At 39.9% G+C, this 21,755-nt stretch overlaps 1 protein-coding gene across 2 annotated transcripts in view; it reads left to right on the forward strand.

Annotated features, from left to right (window-relative positions):
- The first annotated feature begins 297 nt into the window (after positions 1-297).
- The window catches only part of clpxa (caseinolytic mitochondrial matrix peptidase chaperone subunit Xa), a 35,897-nt gene continuing 14,439 nt past the window's right edge, over positions 298-21,755 (forward strand). The window contains exons 1-6 of one of the 2 annotated variants that reach the window (XM_055661141.1): positions 299-880; positions 3,822-3,979; positions 4,666-4,786; positions 7,205-7,359; positions 7,808-7,967; positions 17,046-17,087. In XM_055661141.1, the coding sequence (XP_055517116.1) occupies positions 802-880; positions 3,822-3,979; positions 4,666-4,786; positions 7,205-7,359; positions 7,808-7,967; positions 17,046-17,087 (715 nt within the window). In that variant the 5' untranslated portion in view covers positions 299-801. Of the gene's footprint in view, positions 881-3,821; positions 3,980-4,665; positions 4,787-7,204; positions 7,360-7,807; positions 7,968-17,045; positions 17,088-21,755 lie in introns of both variants that reach the window. The other variant, XM_055661142.1, reaches the window with a different exon arrangement.

The raw sequence follows: 21,755 nt of genomic DNA on the forward strand, positions 1-21,755 counted from the left end.
GTCCAGATATCCATTTCAAGCCTGTCTCTGCGTCAGCAAACTCATCAAGGGATAGGATACTTTGCCTTTAGCCTCATGTGTGTCGTAATGTCACACATAGGGAATGGCATCAACCTATGGTGAGTGGCTATGGCTTGAAGTGCCTTTACTCATCTCTCACTGTCAGCTCCCTCACTCCGATTCCTTCATCCTTCACTCCTCCCTCCCTCCTTCCTTCTCCCTCCCTCCCTCCCTCCCTCCCTCCCTCCCTCCCCGTGTCGGCCGGAAGGACTAGCCGCGGCGCTTCCGGCTGTGACCGTGCGTCAGCGTCGCCGATCCGGCGTCGTCCGCGCGCCCTCAGCTCCCGTGTCCGTGTCCGTGCCGGGCCCGCGCCCTCAGCTCCCGTGTCCGTGTCCGTGTCGGGCCCGCGCCCTCAGCTCCCGTGTCCGTGTCCGTGTCCGTGTCGGGCCCGCGCCCTCAGCTCCCGTGTCCGTGTCCGTGTCCGTGTCCGTGTCCGTGTCGGGCCCGCGCCCTCAGCTCCCGTGTCCGTGTCGGGCCCGCGCCCTCAGCTCCCGTGTCCGTGTCGGGCCCGCGCCCCGGTCCGGTCCCCTCAGCTCCGGCCTCCGTGTCGCCACCAGCCCACCACCACCACCGCCACACCAGCTCCTGATCCAGGAGTCATCGCCGTGGAGCTGACCCGTACCCGGCCTGTTGTTGACGGCCCTCGGCCCCGAGGAGAAGAGAGCCTCGGCCCGGACGTAGGAGAAAAGCCCCTCGCCGGTGGGAGGAGCGCCGGCCCCAAGGGGGAGGCCCCGGACACCAATGTCCTGCATTGTGGTGATGTGTTCCTGCTCGTCGGCTGCTCGGCTCCTGCGCTCGTCCGCAGCCGCCTCGGGTCTGGGTAAGATCACACTGGGATTCCAGCACACACAGGCCGTCGGGACCACAACATCAGGGGGGAGGGGACACCTGCTAATCGCACGAGTGTTGACGATATCGATCCCGGGTTGTGCCCGAAGTTTCCGATTCAGATTCCACTTAATTTACACTGACAGTCCCACACAATGTCCAACGGGGTGGGCCCTTATCTCCTCTGTCGGGTGGACGTGGAAAGTCTCACGTTGCAAGTAGATCAGCCCTCATTCAGTGCTCAAAACTGACGCGCTTATCGTTTAATTTACGTTTGTTACGTGTAATCTGGCCGCAGCAATTTCTTCATTTTTATCATTACTGCGTCCAAAGTTCCTTAATTATTTGAAAAACATTCTAAGATACCTTGAGTATAAATGTGAGTCTCTTTATCACTTTATACTGCTTTCACTGAAGACTGTTGTTTTGTAGGGTGAGCTCTCGGTTTTTTTTTAAGGGAACAATGCAATTACGTAGTGTATTATTGTGTCACGTATATGATACAGTGCCGAATAGGTACAGTGCCCTCCATAGTGTTTGGGACAAAGACCCATCATTTATTTATTTGCCTCTGTACTCCACAATTTAAGATTTGTAATAGGGAAAAAAAATCACATGCGGTTAAAGTGCACTTTGTCCGATTTTAATAAATGCCTTTTTTTAATACATTTTGGTTTCACAATGTAGACATTACAACAGTGTTTACAATAAATTTTGAAATCTGCCTTTTCATTGAAAATGGAAATGGGTATGTGGATGTCTAAGGTTATACTAAAACCAACGTTCATAACTTTAGAACAGATAGATTAATAAAGTCACCAAGCACAGCAATGGTCCTTCGGCTCACCATGTCGACCTTTGCCCATCTGCGTTAAGCGGTTGCCTTCATTACAATTGTATCCATCTAAGTTTTGCCTAAGGAAGTGTTGGTTTCAATATCACTTAAATATAGTAAATGTATCTGACTCAACCACCTCCTCCGACAGCGCATTCCAGATACCAACCACTCTGTAAAATCTTACCCCTTGATCCCCTTTAATCTCCTACTTCTCACCTTAAAACAATGTTTTGAATACTTTTACCATGGGAAATAATATTTTGATTATCTACCCTACCTATGCCTCTCATAATCTGTTTATACTTGTATCAGGAAACCTCTTGGCCTACTTTGCCAGTTAATCTCTCATGAGGTTCTCCAGTCAAGGGAGTGAAATATCCTCCACACCCTTTTCAAAGCAATCAGATCATTCCTATAGTGTGGTGACCAGAACTGCACACCATACTCCATTGGAGTATGGCCTAACCAATGTGTTGTAAAGTCGTATAATTCATCCTCCTTAGCCACCTTTGTTGCCTCTTTCAGCAATTATGGATTTGGCACTAGGTCACTGTTCATCAACATATCTCGGTGCCCTACTGTTTAGTGATTTTCTCCCACCCCGATTTGACTTTCCAAAATTCACCACTTTTTGTCGGGATTCAGTTCCATGTGCCAAAACTTTGCCCAACTTTCTATCTAATCTGATAACCTTCCTTGCTATGCACAGCACCACCAACTTTTGTGTAATTTACAAACTTACCTACCATCCTTCCTATATTCATGTCGAAGTCATTAATATGTCATTAATACAAACATTAAAGGTTCCACCACTGATCCTGACGATACATCACTAATTGAGGATTTCCAATCAGAAACACATCCTTCCACTGCGCTCCTTTGCCTCCTATCATCAAGTTGATTTTAGATTGAATTAGCCAGCTTGCCCTGGGTCCCATGTGCCTTAACCTTTTGGACCAGCCTAGTATGCAGCACCTTTCCAAATGCCTCACTAAACCAAGACACAAGCTCATACAGACAATACATAGAAACATAGAACATAGATGCAGGAGAAGGCCATTCGGCCCTTCGAGCCTGCACCGCCATTCACTATGATCATGGCCATAATAAGGCAAACATAGCAGTTTGCCTTATTATGGCCAGACAATTCTTCAATATTTCTCATTGGGACGCAGTAGTTAAGGTACTGCAAGGTGAATCTTCCAAGTAGCAAGACAAACTTAATAGGTTGACAACCTCCCCCTCTCCTTTCTCCACCCCCTCCCCTCCCCCTTTTCTCCTTCATAAGTCTGAAAAAGAGCCCCGACCCAAAGCGCCACTTATCCATGGTCCCCAGGGATGCCTTCAGATCCACCGAGTTACTACAGCACTTTGTGTATCACCATCTGCAATGCCTTGTTTCTACAATATTCTCATTGTGTCTTCTACAGTTGGGCCACCTTTCCTAGATATATTTTCAGATTTGCATTAGCTTTCCACCATGTGCATTTAAAGTCCAGCTCATCAACTGTTTCACAAGGATTGCCTAATTTTGGGTACAGAAGATCAAGATACACTAACAGTAAAGGTTTTAGTGCAATACAGGTCTACCACCAATTTTCCAGCAGCCTTGGTTCCAGAGCCTTGCTGTAATATCTGTATTGTCAGACCAACCAAGGTCATGGCCTGAGGGGCCAAGAAACCAACCCGTAAAGTCGGCCACAGAAGTCAGCTATGGAAACGAATCTGCCGGCTCCGGCCAAGCCAGAGTTCCAGAACCCTGACTGCAGCCGGGAAATGTGACCCACCAATCGGTCGTGGAAGTCCCGATGAGGTTGAGATCAGCCGCCTCACCAGGACTAGGCGCCACATTTTAGAGGGAACTTCCAGGGGGGATTTCGAGTGCGCTCTTGTAATTTTGTTCGGATTAAAGGAGGCGCTGAACGAATCAGATGCCGGAAAATCGGTGGTGGACCTATAATTACTGTGCCATTTGCAGGGCTAGCTGCCCATTTTTTATCTGTTCATCTGTTGACCAGTTGGGTGAGGGGGGAAAATAAAATGGAATTAGGAAACATAATTTATGCAGCTGCAAAATGAAACCTTTCTATTTCAGGAATTGCGTCCATGCGGTTCCATTTCCCATTCTTGGGAAACTTGAATGGCTTTGAAACACAGGGAGGAAGAAAAGTTTTTAAGAGAGCATTTCATGAGACAGTTACTGTGCTTGCTTCAAAAGATGGAGGTAAAGATACATCTGGAGATAGCAACAAGGTACGATTCTAGGTGACTAAGAAACCTGAATGTCTTAAGATTCAAATGCCTTGCTGCTCAGTGTAAAGTTCCAATCTCTCAAAACGCTGCTGTTAGTGACCTAACTTGCACCATGTCTAGCTCACCAATTATCATACTGACCTAAATTGGCTACCAGATACAACTCTTTGATTTTAGAATCCTTGCACTTTAAAATTCATCTATTGTTTTCTCCCTTCATATCTCTAAAATCACCCCAGGTTTATAACCATTTGAGATATATGATCTCCTCTAATTCTAACTCTGAATTTAGTTACTTCACCACTTGTAGCAATGCTTCAAGCTGTCAAGGCTCAACACTTTCTAAACATCACTGTCCCTTAAAGATGTTCCTTAAAACCTACCTCTTTAACAAAGGTTTTGGCCCTACTACTTAATATCTCCACTCCAGTAGTGCTGCTATTTTTTTAACTCTATTAATAGTGCTATGTCAACAAATATTCTTGGTACTGTTTTGTAGAACTATAACAACAGTGTTTGTATAAAGTAGCATTTTCATGTGAACTTTATACCTGGGCTTTACTATAGTGCTGTTTATTTACATATATAAAATTTAATTTATGATCTTTACCCAAAGTTTCTAAATGGGGAGATGGATATTTAATGTAGACTTTCCAATCCCTAATATTGAACCTGACACATTACAGAAGTCTGTCAGTGACGGGGGCAGCAGGCGATCTTCTGGTTCAGGCAGTTCAGGAAAAGGTGGAAACCAGCTGCGCTGCCCAAAGTGTGGAGACCCATGCACTCACGTGGAGACCTTTGTTTGTAAGTAATACGTTCGCCTCACTTTATCTTTAGATACTTTTCTACCACTTTATTTGGAAAGATCCCTCAATGGCTTGCTCTGTTGTTTGGGTGTGGACAGGAATTTCTCACCACCACCACTACCAATGCATCTGTTTCCATTGCTGCTAAATGTTCTTAATTCCACAAATATTTTTCATGTTTCCTTCAATAGACAATAGGTGCAGGAGTAGGCCATTTGGCCCTTCGAACTAGCACCGCCATTCAATGTGATCATGGCTGATAATCCCCAATCAGTACCCCGTTCCTGCCTTCCCATATCCCCTGACTCTGCTATCCTTAAGAGCCCTATCTAGCTCTCTCTTGAAACTTCTGTTTTTAAATAATTATCTTCTCTTTCAAGATCAATGCCACTACAAGGCATAGATCCATACAAAGTCAAATCCAGCATTTACATTTTGTCTTCCTTTCTATTTCAAAATCTTAATTCATTATCTTTAATGGTACATCCATGCTCATCCATCTCTAGATCTTGCTTCAGTCTTGTCAGGTTTTTGTCTTTCCTGGTGCACTGCAAAATTCCAAGATGGTCATTAAGAACTGCTCTTGTGATCTATTCCTTTCACAGTGATATGTATATTCCTCCTTGTGAACTTTTTCATTGCTTGCCCTTGGTTTTCCAGTTCAATGCTTTAGATTTACTTTTATCTCTCCGAACTGCGCCAGTACAGCTACAGTAACCACTTCTCTTCCCACACATCACATCAGGAGGTTCTCAAAGTTCCAGTAGTAGAAAACGACTGGAGGAACTCAGTGGGTCAGGCAGCATCTGTAGAGGAAATGAGTCGTTTACATTTTCCCTACCTCGGGACTGAAAGATGGGAGATGATTGTAAGCTCGGTTGTCATCTTCTAAAAGAGAGGATCAAATATTTCTACATTATTTTAAAGTTAGAAAGCTGAATTTAGCCAATACTTCAAATCTGAATTTGTAGAGGTTAGGATCACCTTCAACCGAAGGCTTGGAGTAAATTATTTCCCCCGTATTAACATTTCTGTTCATCTGAAATGGAAACAGGCCATAAATAGTTTGTAAAACACTTTGACGGGGGGGTGGGGAGGGGGGGGGGGGGGGAGTCACTAATACAGCTTCTGTTCAGGGTGCGTTCTACAACATGGAAACCGAGGCTGATTGGAGAACAGAGTGATTACACAGTAATTAGTTGGATTGGATTTTCTTGCACTTCATGAACAAGGTATATCTGTGAGACGTTCCACATTGTCAATTCAATGCATGTGATTGTTCTTGAGCAGCTCGGGTGGAGGTGTGACTAGCTCTGGAGCACTAGTGTTCAGTACAATGGATGGGATGTAATATCATAATCGTAATTTTATTAGCCAAGTAAGTTTTGCAACATACAAAGAATTTGATTTGCCATACAGTCATACCAAAAATAGCAACAAGACACACAAATACATAAAATTTAACATAAACATCCACCACAGCGGCTCCACCACATTCCTCACTGTGATGGAAGGCAATAAAGTCTTATCTTTTTCCTCCGTTTCTCCTTCGGTCGGGGCAGTTGAACCATCTGTAGTTGGGGCAATCGAAGCTCTCGCAGCCGGCAATCGAAGCTCCCGCAATCGGGGCGGTTGAAGCTCCCGTGGTTGGAGCTCCCGGAGTTGGTCCCTAACCAAGGGACCGCGAGCTCCACGATGTTAGGTCCACAGGCACCTGCGGTTGGAGCTCCGAGGTCGATCCCCAGCAAGAGGCTGCCAGCTCCTTGATGTTAGACTGCTCAAGAACAATCACAATGAATGCTTAGCTCGCTTACCCGTTGTTCAGCATGCACGCTGTCCTGTGTTCACTACTTTGGCACCTCATTTTCAGGGTAAGACTGGTGCTGGTCCTGACACTATCCACTGCTCACACTCAAAATGTGGCTGATCAGTGCCAGAGTTTATCCTATTTTTTATAAAAGATGAAATATGTTTTTAATTATTTGAGATGTAAAACACTGCAGTTCATGTGGTGGAGTTATTAATTGCACAGTATTGCCCTATTAGTTTTGTGATATAACTGAAAAGGAGGGAATTTGCATCGTGTTAGGAGGATACATCTTAACCTGTACTGTTGCATCACAGTTATTGGCAAAGGAGGGATTTATACCTGTATGAGTCTGCTTATGATATTGTTCCTGCCATGTCACTTCTTCAACTGAAAAGCAACTTGCCATCATAAAGCGGACAGGCATTTGTTAACATCGATGATCTGCCAGTTTGGAGAATTAGCAGTGAAAATATTGAAATAGTAATTGTTTAGCTTGTTCTACATCTACCAAGATTCAGCATGTATTATTGGTACACTGATTGAAGTTAACCATCAAAGTTGAAGTGAGGAACTATGTTTTAGGAAGTCTTATTATTTTATCCTCAGCTTCAACTCGCTTTGTGAAATGTGAAAAATGCCACCATTTTTTTGTGGTGCTGTCTGAAGCTGACTCCAAGAAGAGCTTAAATAAGGAACCAGAATCAGCAGCTGAAGCTGTGAAACTCGCTTTTCAACAGAAACCACCTCCACCTCCTAAAAAGGTAAATGTACCCATGTACCCTTGTATAATTCTTCAGGGCAGGTTGGAAATTGCTCCCTGGCTTCTGCCAGCATTATATAAGTGCTAGGCAGTATTTTTTGTAATTTTTGAATTGATGAATTATATAAATACTAACTTTAAAATAGATTAGATTTTAAAATAGATTAGATTAGCTGTTTCTTCAAATGGTTTATATGTGTAAATCTTATGACGTATTTGCTACTTGTGACATTTAATTTACTTGCATTTGCCAAGAATGATTATTTATTCATGTTCAGTGCATCCCTTATTCAATTACATAATTGAGTTTTCTTCAGTTCTAGTATTATGTGGGTACTTGTGTATTATAATCCCTGCTTGTATGATTGCTTTGCAGTGAATCCAAATGTTCAAAAGTCTGATTGCCATTGAAGTATCATCACCAAAGTCTTATTCTAATTTTGTTTCAGATATACAGTTATCTCGACAAATATGTAGTTGGTCAGTCCTATGCTAAGAAAGTGCTTTCAGTCGCTGTGTACAACCATTACAAGCGCATTCACAACAATATTCCAACTACCTTGAGGCAGCAAACAGAAGTGGAGAAACAGGCTTCCCTGACGCCTCGTGGTTAGTATGTACCATCTCTCTCATTGGGATGATAATGTTCATAGTACATAGCCTGAATTGAACTGGAGTTGGTGCTGGTATCACTAATTTAATTATATTTTTTGATTACTGGTGTTCAAAAGTAATATTTGCTGATTGATTAATATTCCGATTTGAGAGTTGTAATTTATCCTATTGAGGAATGGTGAACAAAATAGACACTACTACCCTGCTGTGCTCCATTTATTAAAAAAGGCCAGTGATTCTGGAGAATGGGTGCAAGCAAGCTAATTGTCCAAACAAATTGAAAATCAGGATACAATAATTTAAATTGTAAATGTTGAGAAACTGCCAATAAACCCTATATGGCAGAAGACAATTTAAAATAGAATCATTTGTAAATCTTGATCGTAATCAACAGTTTCTTATTTGCATTCTTGTCTTTGCGTAAACGTGACCTGTAAATTACAGGATGCTTGCTTCATTGATTTTTGCACATTGAAAAAGATGATTCATCTTCATATACATGATTCAAGTTAATAAGTGAAACATGGAGTGACTGATTTATGCAGATTTATGTCTCAACCTCTTGCGAATGTCTTAATTTATTTTCTGCATATTTGTGTCAGTTTAGGTTTGTAATCAATCAATGGGTGGAATTGATGGGCACGAGAGAGAGAATGGGTTACTGGGGAATAGATGAGGGAATGGGATTGCTCTGATAATTGGCATAGTCTAGATGGACCAAATAGCCTCCTGTGACATAAGAAAATATGAGATAATGTCATGAATGCTGTTCTTACAAACTTCCTTGCGGACTGCACTCCCCGTCATGATTCTATGCTGGAATGTTCTAAAAATCTGAAGTTATTCTTCTGTTCTTGACATTAGAGTAGCACTGTAAGCTAAAGATGTGTGATCTTCAAGCTGATTATGACTTGGGTATTAAAAATTCATCTGAAGACATTTCTTATCAGCATTGCACACATTGTGAATAAGGTCACGTTGTGTGTTATGACAGCTGGATCCACAACTATTGCGGAAAGTGAAAGCTCTGCAAAGTAGATCCCTGGCTTCCTCATCTGTGAGATAGCCAATCATATACATTCACAAACTGCTATATGTTGTTTCAACGAATCAATTTTATGCATCTATTTCCAGAATAAACCACAGTGATCAGTTAGTTAATCAAAGCTTCAGTTATTACGACTAATCCATTATCCTGACTTTGATGAACAGTAAACAGTTATCCAAGTTTTTGAACAAACATCATTCTCCAGGTAGTTTCCACTTACATAAACAAACTGGGAAATTTAAAAGTCTGATTATTCTTGGAAAAATCATTGTGCACAGTTGCTGGATTTGCATCTTCCCGTGAGCTGCAACTGCTGGTTGTTTTGTAGCCGTCAGATATTAATAAGACCCTTTATGGAAATACAATTCAACCAATTCTAGCATTGAATCAAATGAGGCGTTATTTGCAGTGGGCTACAAGCTTGGTCAGGCATAGGTTTTGAGGGTTGTCCTGAAGGAGGTTGCATAATATTGCATCACTGATTTTTGTGATGTTGCCGATGTTTAATTAATTTATTTGTTGTGTGCTAACCAGTCAGCGGAAATACACTACATGATTACAATCAAGCCATTCATGGTGAAGAGTTAGGAATAGAGATTTAAAAGAGTGGAGCGATTAGAAACATAGAAAAATATAGCCAAATAAAAGTGCAGGAGTAGGCCATTCGGCCCTTCGAGCCAGCACCACCATTCAATATGATCCTGGCCACTCATCTAAAATCAGTACCCCGTTCCTGCATTTTCCCCATATCCCTTGATTCCTTTAGCCCTAAGAGCTAAATCTAACTCTCTTGAAAACATCCAGTGAATTAGCCTCCACTGCCTTCTGTGGCAGAGAATTCCACAGATTCACAACTCTCTGGGTGAAGAAGTTTTTCCTCATCTCAGTCCTAAATGGCCTACCCCTTATTCTTAAACTGTGATCCCTGGTTCTGGACTCCCCCAACATCGGGAACATTCTTCCTGCATCTAGCCTGTCCAATCCTTTCTTAAATAAGATTGTAATGTATGCTTGCAGATCTACTTTTGTGACTGGCACAGAAAGAGCAGCCTGGGTTGGGCGCCATCTTGAAGTGCTGTGCGATCAGAAGCTCATCCTGGGTCAGCCAGATGTTTTGCAGGGAGATGTGGCTGATAGATGAATCATTTTGCTGATCAGGACGGGCTGGATGGTTTCATTGTTCATAATATTTTTTTGCTGGAACAAATTTATATTCATTTTGTTTGACACATCTGCAGAAAGCAAAATTATAGCAGGGGCATAATTCTTATGACTTTATTTTAGAACAATCAGTCTGTAAATTGACATTCAAAGGATCGAGAATTTAATGGCAACAATTAATTGTGTAATATTCCGTTAACCTGATTTCAAAATTTGTTGTTGCTTGCCAACTTTCTGCCTGTATTTATATTTGTTTTTATGCTTGCTCTTTCACAAGAAGAATGTCATTAAACCATCAAGGTTAAATGAATAGTTGTTAATTTTGTTTATGTTGCGCGATAATAAGGTTTTTTTATTTTGTGTTCTGCAAATTGTGTTATGCAGAACCTGGCAGGGAGGTGAGGCTAAGGGAAAGGGGGAAGAAGAAAAAGTTTTCAAAAATTGTACTTCATATATCTTGAAAAAAAGAATTATATAGGAGTTTTTGAAGTTATGAATTTTTGAAACTTTTCAAATTACATTTATTTTCATACTGTGTAAAATGGACGAATCTGTATTAAAAATGTTATCCTTTGCCATTTGAAAATAGGGCAAAATATGTTATTTGGTATTTATGAAGCAATCCTCTGAAAGTGGTCATGTCCCCACTTCCTCAACCAGCTCCCCTCAGAATATGGGCCTCAATGGCATTTATTACCCTGGCCTACTGCCCTTGAGCTGGTGAACACCATGCGCTTTAAAGTGCTACAATCTTTGTGATGTGCTGTTGGGTGGGAGTTATGGAGTGCACTCCAGGAATGTATGTAGAAAAATTGTGATATGTCGTCACATTGGTGTATGAAGAAGAGTGGGATGGAAAGGGGAGGCAGGGATTGATCAGCACCAGCACATACCAGCTATACGTCTACTTTGTCAAATCGGTAAAGGTCAAAAATGAAAGATGGATTAACTATCCAACATTTCCTTATTTGTTTGAGCAAGCCCAAATTAAAAGCTACGTGTGCATTTGACCTTTGCACATGACGGTGATGCAGCCCAGCCTGAGGAAGCAAGTTACCTTTCGTATGATTGTATAGTGACTCCATCAGAGACTTAAAGAGACTCTGCATTTAGTGTGAAGAAGATGTGAATCTAAGGTTGCAGTGGGAACAAATGTTTACTTCATTGATTGGAGCTGTAGATCGAACGTAGAGAATACCAACCATGCATGAACGAGCAATGGTTTGCATTTGCAGGGTGCTACTTTGTGAAATAATCCAGCTTATTTGTAGACTGTAGGTGGGATGGAAAGATCTAAGATAAACTACATTTTTGATATTGGGAGTGGGTTGAGAGGGGGGAAGTCTATCCTATGCCATTGAATGGAGAAGTATAATTGTTTACTTTCCTCATCTGGCACTTGGAGGTAACTGCAACAGGGTTAAAGGAAACAAATCCACATCTCTGTGGGAAATGGAAATGTTAACAGTTCATGTATGAATGTAAAAGCTAAACAGTAGAATGATGCAATCAAGAGAGAACAGGGTGTGGAATCGCAGGGTAAGGCTGTTTAGCCGTTTGTGTCTATTCTAACTATAATGCATTTTTACATTGAATAAATTCTGTTTTTTTAAATTGTGGAACACTGGCTCACAAAAAGTACTCAGTTTTATTTAATAATGTCATCAGTCTTGTCTTCAACCTGCTGTCGATATTTGAATCCAAATGGCAATCATTTCAAGTTGTTTTCCCAAAAGGCATGATTATCTGTATATATATTGAAGTAATTAGTAGATTAATTAGAATAAATAGGAACTGTAGCCTAGTTCCAAGTGGGAAAATTATTTCCTGTTTAAGATATTGGCTGATACTACAAAGTGGTTAGTGATTCTCCACCACTCTCATTGGAGAGTCTGTTGCTCACAGATTGGATCGCTATTTAGTAATATTGGGTCTAACTCCATAACTCTCTGAACGTGGCAACACAAGTAGATAGAGTGGTAAAGCAAACATATGGTATGCTGGTTTTCCTAGATCAGAGCATTGAGCACGAGTCAGAAAGTCATGATGCAGGTTTGTAGGACTTTGGTTAGGCCACATTTGGAGTATCGCATGCAGTTCCTGTCGCCCATTACAGGAAGGACATGGAGGCTTTGAAAATGGTGCAAAGGAGGTTTACCAAAATGATTAGTGGGTATTAGCCTGGATTAGTGAGTATTAGCTACAGAGAGAGTTCGGACAGGCTTGGATTTTTTTCTCTGGAACTCCAGAGATTGCGTGGAGACCTGATAGAAGTATATAAAATTATGAAAGGCATGGACTTGGTAGACGGTCAGAACCTTTTTCCCAGGATTGAAAAATCTAATACAAAGGGGCAGAGGTTTAAGGTGAGAGAAACAAAGTTTAAAGGAGATGTGCAGGGCAAATTTATAACACAGTGGGTAGTGAGTGCAAGGAACATGCTGCCAGAGGAGGTGTGTGAGGCAGATATGATCGTGGCATTTAAGAGACTTTTAGCATGTGGATATGGAGGGATATGGATTATGTGCAGGCAGATAAGAGTTTGTCTTGGAATCGTATTCAGCATAGATATTGTGGGCTGAAGGGCCTGTTGTGCTGCACTATTATATCAAAAGAGGTCCAACTAAACACTGATGGTGTTTCATTGGTGACGGGGAGTAGGGTGGGGGTATATGCAGTGAGAAAGGTCTTCATTTTTACAGTTGACATGAACATTAAAGTGTATGTCACTGATACACCTATAGACCATCTGCACTGCACTGGTGGTTTTTGTTATGATGTCTAATAGTTTTCAAGCTGGGGTCTAGTTACCTAAAGTGATTGAAGTGCATGTTTGTGCTGGGCTTTTTCATTATCTGAGCATACATTTCTGTTTGAAGAAATCAAACCGAGTGTGTCAGAAAACTATGCCATGAAGATAGGAAAGCAATTTGTATAACACATTGAATTAATGACAAACAGATCTGTTTAATACTATTCTATTTGTAAGATAATAAAAAACAGTTTGGTGAGTAACAGTAGATAAAAAATATATTTTAAATGGGTATTGCAAATTTTTCAGGTTCTATATTTTAATATTTTTTTAAATGATCTGTCAGGAAGTAATGATGCTACCTGGAATGTAAAACATTTCAAGAAAATCCATAATGTATTTAATTTGTATTTCGCTAAACATTGAATAAATTATCAAAGCATTCACAAGGAATAGTCGTGCTAAATGATTACCAACAGTTTACATGCCATTTACAACAATTATCAGCAGTTATTGAATACAATCCAAAGGTTCCACGTCAAAAAATGGTATTTTGTTTTAGCGGCAAAATACATTTAAGGTGTTAATTATTGCTATCCGTTGAAAAATATTATTAACTAAATTAATATTTATAATTTCACTGCAAAGCGTAATTGTTTTCCGAATGAATTTAAACTGATACTAAACATTTTCAATATTTGATTTTAAAAGTATGCTGTAATCACTGTTTTTGATATTTAATTGAGATCTATTAATTCCAACTGCCAACCGCTGCAAGTGTTGGTTAAGTTGAAAGTAAATTGTCTTAATTCTAGCAAGAACATGAGCTGAAATTTTGTATGTTCTTTTTTTAACTTTTTGTTTTAATAAAGTTCAAATGTTTACATGCATTGCCAATTGTGAACATTCAGACTTTAGTGTCTGCCTGCCTTATTGTTGACCAGTCATTCACCTGGAACATTGATTGCCCTTTGTGTACAGAATGTTTCTGAAGCAAAGTTCCCAGAATCATGTGCATTGTGCAAAGGGTGAGCGAATTAATCTTTGTGGCTTATGATCCCAGCAACCATCTGTATTTATTTTGAATATATACGATGGTACAAAATCTTTTACTACATGCTGATCAAACAAATAGATTGAAAAATTAACTTTAAAAGTGTGTTTATCTGCTGGAGAGAGAAGATTGGGAGCATTCTGCATCTAGGTGAACAATTTACCTTACTTGCAGGTGATCCCTGGGGCTTGTTTCTCTGTGTAGCCTGGGAAGACTGGTCAGTCTGGGAGAAGGAACCCCAACAAACCACATGGCTTCTATTTGTAGATATAGAAACCCTTGTATGTCCAGCAGGTGTGGCAGAGGATGGCACTATTTTAGGACCTACCATTACTTGAACAATATAGAATATAATTATGTCTTTTTCTGAATTGTAAACAGCTCTATTTAGTCATTCAAAATTCTGTTTGCTTTACTTATCTCTGCTATGTTGTGATTTGGCATGCTTCAAGCTCTGTGTACTCATTTCAACTTCAGCTGTGACATGTACAGCTACTTGTGTCTAACTTCCAGTGTGAACTGTCTTGCATCTATCTGTTCTTTCAACTACTGAGTGGCATGTTTAGATTATTACTTTTGGGGATCCTCTAACTCCTCATATTCCTCATTTTTGTTATTTAAAAAAAATGGAATTTCTAAGTATAGAAATAAAAGACAAATACATTATAAAGAAAAACTCAACGACCCTTTTATTTTAATGTACCTAAATTCCAATTGCACTTTTTTGAAGAACTTATTGTAAATGATTTAGTTAAGGAACTATACATTAGCGTGATCTATTATAATCAAGTTAGAGAATTAGAAACTTCCTTAGATTATTTTACATCCATTCATGAGGAATAGAAGGTAGGCATGCAGTTGGTGCAAGTTGTTTTGGAAGAAAAATTATATGTTGCCCTTTATTAGAGGAGGCACGGTACAAAAGGATGCAAGTCTGACAGGTAATTTGATGGCCTTCTTAAGACCAATACGCAAAGATTCTTCTCAGTACTTAAAAAGAAGTGGATGCACGCCTTTGACTCGGTACAATTTCTTCCTGTGAATAAATGTTTACTAAGGTTGACCTTTATTCTCTTAAACTTTGAATCTTACTGTCTTGCGATGAAGGTATAAGACTTTATCGAAGTGCTGCATCAAATATTATTGTAGATTAAAAAAGCCCTTGATATAGCAGGTAACAGGTGTTGACTGAGAGTGAGCAGCCAGGAGGAAACACAGTAGGCATCATTTATTGCCTCGCAAGATGTAACGAGTAATATGTTGCTGGGTTTAGTGCTAGGGCCTCAACTGTCAAAGGTATGATTGCTAAATATGTTCATGACACAAGAGTAAGATTGTGAAGAGGAAATAAGGAGTCTATATATACAGTGAATAGTTAAATGAATGGGTGAATATTTGGGAAATAGCATATAATGTGGGAAAATGGGAGGTTGTTTATTCATTGGATTTGAGTGCCCTCATGCATGTTCGTAAGATTACATGTATAGCAAGTTATTTGGAAAGGTAACAACGTTATTGTTGCTCAGTGACTTGAATACAAAAGGAAGATGGTTCTTCGGTTGTACAGTATAAGCTTTGATGAGGCTGCATTTGGAGTATGCAGTACTGTATTAATTTATTTAAAGACTGAGGTTATTGAGTTGGAAGCAGTTGAGGTAAGGTTTTGTTGAGATGGACAGCTGGGATGGTGGGTTGCCTTCCAAGTACCGGTAAAACAGACTCAGGTTTTATCCAATGGAGCTTAGAAGGCACGATATGACTTGATTGAATTATGAGATCCTGAGGGGGTCTTGACCGGGTGGATTTGGAGAGGATGTTTGTGATTTGCTTGTGAGAGAATTTAGAATGAGGGGTCACTACATAATAATAAAGGTGAGACGTTAAGCCAAGTTTTTCCTCAGTGTGATGAGTATTTGGAATTCTTCTCCAAAGGGTGTTGGAAAACGTGTCTCTGAATATTTTTAAAGCACAGACGGATAGTTTCTGATAAGCAAGTGGATGAAAGTCTATTGAAGCTTGATGGGATGGCAGAACAGAAGCTACAGTCAGATAAATTATGACCCTGTTGAATGACAGAGCAGAGTTGAAGAACTGATTCTGCTGCCAATTCATAAGTTTGCCTGAACCCATGATCCCGAGAAGGACAGATTCTGGGTTGCGTCCTCTGGATGGCGAAGCTGGAACTGTGATGCTTTAAATGAGATTGAAGGGTTGGCTACCTACGAATTAAATTAGGAGAAATGTATTTAAAGATAGATACAAAATGCTGGAGTAGCTCAGCAGGACAGGGAGCATCTCCGGAGAAAAGGAATGGGTGACGTTTCGAGTCGAGACCCTTCTTGGGAGCCGAGTCTGAAGAAGGGCCTTGACCTGAAACGTCACCCCTTTCTTCTCTCCAGAGACGCTGTCTCTTGAGTTACTCCAGCATTTTGGTTTATCTTTGGTGTAAACCACCGTCTGCAGCTCCTTCCTGCACAGAAATTTTGTTATGCAGCTGGTTATAAATCTTTGGATCCTCGGTCACTGAGAATGTTTAAAGCTAAGATGATAGATTTCTGGAAATCGGAAGATGTGGGGATTAGGCAGCAGAATTGTCAAAGCATAGAATGAGTAACAACTTTGTTGAATGATGGGATGGGCCAGAAGAATATTATGGCCAAGTCTTACTGCTTCATTGCTCATGAAGTACAATGTTAATTGATGTCTATTATATGCTGAGTGATTGCAGCAATTGAATTTGAGTTGTGTCTTGGTTTTATTAAGATCATTTTTGCCCCTCTCAAAATTGTAATGGAAATCATTGTACTTGCCGATTCAAAAATCAGTTTTGTGTTGGTCTCAACTTGTATGCATTATTTTAACCATGTTTCCATTGCAGAGTTGTTGGTTAAAGCCTTAAAATATGTTCTGTATGTTAACTGCATCAGGTCTGCAATCTTGTTAAAGCAGCAATATGCCACAAATATATTTACTGAATGTGCAGACTGAACGCTCATTAATGCCTGTTGCTTCCTTTAGATAGTTCGCTCTTTGATATTATTTCTAACCTTTCTCTAGAGTTAGAAATCCGAAGACGAGAGGATGAGTACAGATTTACAAGTAAGTTGACTCCATCTTCTCACCTGTGCCCCCCTTTTTGTTTTTCTTTTTTTATTTGAAAACAGTCTGCTTTTCAACTGAATTGTGTATCCAGCCGCAAAGATAGCCATTGGTGATCTAAAAATGGACACAGGTGATAATCTAGAATAAGGAGAATAACAAATATAAAACGTAATCAAAAGACTTGCACATTATTAAGCAAAATGAAGTAAATACAGACGGTTTCTGAAACTAAGTGCAACATTATGATCAGGAGCCTCTTGAAATTCATCATTGTTTGACAAAATTCATTCATGTTTTCTGTATTCCGTAGCTGCCTCTTCCTTCTTTTAGGGGTCATTTGTCATGTTCTTTTTGGAGTCGTAATTGTCCATAAACGTTGTGACTTTAGACTTTACTTTCAAAATACAGTGTGGAAACAGGCCCTTCGGCCCTCCGAGTCCGCGCCAAACAGCAATCACCCCATACACGAGCACTATCCAGCACACTAGGGACAATTTACAGAAGCCAATTAACCTACAAACCTGTATGTCTTTAGAGTGTGGGAGGAAACTGCAGTACCCGGAGAAAACGTAAGTGGTCACAGGGAGAATGTACAAACTCATACAGACAGCACCTGTAGTCAAGATCGAACCCGGGTCTCTGACGCTGTAAGGCAGCAACTCTATCGTTGAGCTGAGCCGTCCTATACCATGAATTGGAAGATTTGTTTGAGAAAAGTTGGCTTATTTTTCCCATGATACACAAAAACATTTGATAACTGTCTCTCAAATTGTTCATTGTGGTAAACCTTACCAAAATGTTAATAGGCAAACATATAATTTCATTATACTATAATGTTATGCAGTAAATTGATCAATAGTGTCGTTTGTGGCAGCCCACAAGAAGAATGATTAATACGCCTGCCTTTAGACGATATAAATTTTACCACTTTGATTCTTACAAAAAAATTTAGCTTTCCAACTCTGGTGTTCGTTCATTTATTCATTCATTGCGACCATTATTTGAATGACAATTTAAAATCTTTCTTTGCAATTCCACAGATTGGAGCATTGTATGTTTTGTGCATCTATGTACTTGTATGTAGGTGCACCGTTTGAAATGTAATCTGCATTATTGTGCCATGCTTTTTAATCATTATAACGGCAACTGCATCTTTTGAAACTAGCAAGATTTGAAGAGCTGTGGCAGTGTTGTCTTTTGATAATAACCACCCGGGTGCATGTATTGTACAAATTCAAGGCAGGCACGGTCATGTTTACATTTATTTGTTCCTCCCTACCTAGGACTTAATTGGTCTGTTCAGTAAAGATGGCCATGGTAGTTTGCATATCATGGAAAATAGGACCAGGCATTAAAGGCAGCAAGACATGACCTTCTGCGAATAAAGCCATGCTGACTGATCCTAGCCATGCAGGACAGGATTTACTTGCATGTCTCTTCCAAATGCAAGTAAATCCTATCCTGACAAATCCTCTCCAACAGCTTCCTTTGTTTTGATTATTTTACTTCCCTTCTTAAACAAAAAAAATAACATGAGCTGCTCTTTAGTCCACCAGAACTTCACCTTGGTTAGAGAGGATACAAAATTATTTTTTAAAGCCCCTGCAATTTCTTTTAATAACCTGGAATAGATCCCACAAAAGATTAGGGACATGTTAATGTTGTGGTGAAACTTCAGGAAGTGCTCGGAGCTCGTTTTGAACTTAAGGTGTGCAGGTTATTTTTTTAATCTCAATAGGCCATGCATTACAAAAGCTGTAGTCATCAAGCTAACGGTAGATCATGAAGTTGGTCATAATTTTCTATATCAAGAAGGAGATGCAGGTTTACAAACAAATAATATGAGGTGCAGGAGTAACATGTCAGGCAGCATATCTGGAGGACATGGATAAGTGACATTTTGGGTTGGGACTCTTCTTCAAACTGATCAAAATCAAAGAGTACATGCAGCTATAAAACCCTTATTTTGTGCCTACAATAGCACCATATAGGATTGACATCTAAGCCAATGTCTGTTATGCCTGTTGCAGTTTTCAATTTAGTTCAGATGAATACAAGTCTGCACAGCATACCAGCTTCTTCCACTTTCTGCCAGTCAGCGTTGCCACCCTGTGTCCAAGGGAGCAGTGTCACCGAAGTGCAAGTGAGATGTTGAGTGGATTGCTGAATCAGGATTCCTGAATTATTGCAGCCTCTGGGAAATCTAACACCCGGAGCCACTTCTCTCTTACTTTCTCTCACTGACTGCCAGAGTGAAATTGATAAGTTACTTTCATTGGAAAGTTGTGACAGCCTCTAACTGTTTGATAGATGTGTTGACTATTTTGCTTTAAATCCAAGTGATTTTATCACTAACATGTGTTCAAAATATTTTCATCCTTTAGTTGTACTAATAGACAGGTTGAGTATATTACAATGTCTAAAAAAATAACTTGTTTGGGAACATGCACATAATGCTTGAGAACAGGGATAAGACACATACCATCTGGTGGAGTTATATTGTCAAGCAAATATAGATTTTGAAACAAATGTGTTATTTGTCCTCTATCAATCTTATTATATTTTCTGAACTTACTGCTGGCTTCTCTATTTTCGGTTTGTAAATAATTAACCCAGCATTCATTCTAAGCACTTGGGGTCTGGGTATATTTGAAATATGAACTGGTCTATTTAAAGGCTGAGCCTCTTAAATGGACAGTCATTTATTATCCGATTTACTGGTGAGAGCAACTGACATAATTCAGCTCAAGTTTATTTATGATGGATCTTTAAAATCTACCCATTACTTGCAGATGATTTTTTATTTGCCAAGTGTACAGTATGTTGTACTTGTAATTTCTCTTGCTCTCGCCCATCTCCCTCCCGTTCCCAGCCTTTTTTACCTTTCCAGTGATTGCTTACAAGGCACATCATTCTACTTTCTCCTTCTGCAAATGCAAGTTGTTGGTGATGCAATAAATAGAATTGCTTGTTCATCTTTAGAAAGGTGACCCATTTTTGTATCTGCATTCCGAATTCTGCTTCTGACTCGCTATTTAGAGAGTCACTTTGGCTTTGCTGTGAATAACTATCAGCTTGTGTTGACGTGTAAGAGGGGTATTGTGAATTGTACCTCTCATCTTGTTGTAATGGCTCCACAATGCTGGCAAGTATATGGAAAATCTACTTTCCAGTGCTGGAGTGAGCTATCTTTACTCCATGCTTTAATGGTCTGTACAACTATTAATGAGTTGTCTTGTATTGCTTCAGTCTTTCTGGTGAAGCTATTCTGCAGGTAGATAGAATTCCAGGCCTTTAATCCATCATGGATGATGGCATCATGTTGTATTTTCTTGATCGCTTTAGTTTGACAAAGGGGAACTTGCAGGAAATGAAAGTTCCAATGGGGCTGCTACTACTCAAATTCATTGGGTTGGGATGTGGTGTGACAAAGCCTTTGCATGTTCAGCAACGATTGTACACACTGCAGCTGCAGTGGTGGAGAGCGAATATATCTAGGGAGGTGAATGGAATGCCAACGACAAAACAGATTTTAGCTGGAGCTTCTTGGGTATTGTTTGAGATGCCCCTCGTCCAGAGAGTTGAACTGTATTCCACCGCACTCCTCACTTGCCTTGAGTATCACCAGAGAAGAGTTTCAGGGATTGTACTGAGAATGTACATGCAAGCAAGTTCACACACATACTCATACTCCAGTGCTGACAAACAGTACAATTCTAAGACATTAATTAAAAATAAGGTGTTGCTTGAGAGTGGTTTTGTTACCAGTGTTAATTAGGTGCTTATATTGCTAAAAAGAGTCAGTTCAGTCTTGGGGTGAATTAGAGTGATTTAGGGTGGGACTGAGGCAAGCAGCTACCTGTTTAAATCTGCTCATCATTGAAGGCTTGCACTTGTAGCTATGCCAACCAGAATTTTAACTTGCACCATGTACAAATGAAAGGAAGGAAAAAGGCTTTGGTGTAAATAACTGAAGGAAATGATGGTATATTAGAGATAAGAATTAACTATAGTACTTCATCTGACTCAAAAACTGAAGGCGAATGAAATACCAACTTGAGTTTCTTGAAAGGATAAAGAAGTTAGGGTAGGAAGAAATAACATTACTTGAACGTTCACCAAATTAGTTTGCATATATATTAGTGATCCTGCCTCTTTGTATTTGAATATTTCATGATCACTAGTCTTCAATTTTCATCCATATGTGCACATTTCCAGCAAGAAATGTAGACATTTTAACTGGTTCAATTTCCCCACGTTGGAAAGAGAATTTCCTTTGTACCTCTAGAGGCCAAACAATACTCCAGCTGAGTTGTGCATATGACAATATAATTATAGCTCTTGCACATGGTAACTGCACTATTTTACATTTAAATCAGTTTGTTGTGGATCTGTGTACAGATATTTAAATCTAGCAATCTTTATGTTGATTTCAGTTTCAATATTTGATGTTTTCTTAACTCAAAAGCATGAAGTGTGGTGTTATTTACTCTTAGTAATAAAGTTCACTCCATGGGACTGGGGCGTGAACATTATTCATCAATAGTAGATCATCTTTTATCTGTGGCATCTTTACTGTGTGTGTATTATACCTGACATCACTGCTGGTAAGAGAAATCAGTCTTTCCTTTCCCATCACTTATCGATTAATCTTTTTCCACCATA

This window comes from Leucoraja erinacea, chromosome 33 (genome assembly GCF_028641065.1).
Source record: "Leucoraja erinacea ecotype New England chromosome 33, Leri_hhj_1, whole genome shotgun sequence".
NCBI lineage: Eukaryota > Metazoa > Chordata > Chondrichthyes > Rajiformes > Rajidae > Leucoraja > Leucoraja erinaceus.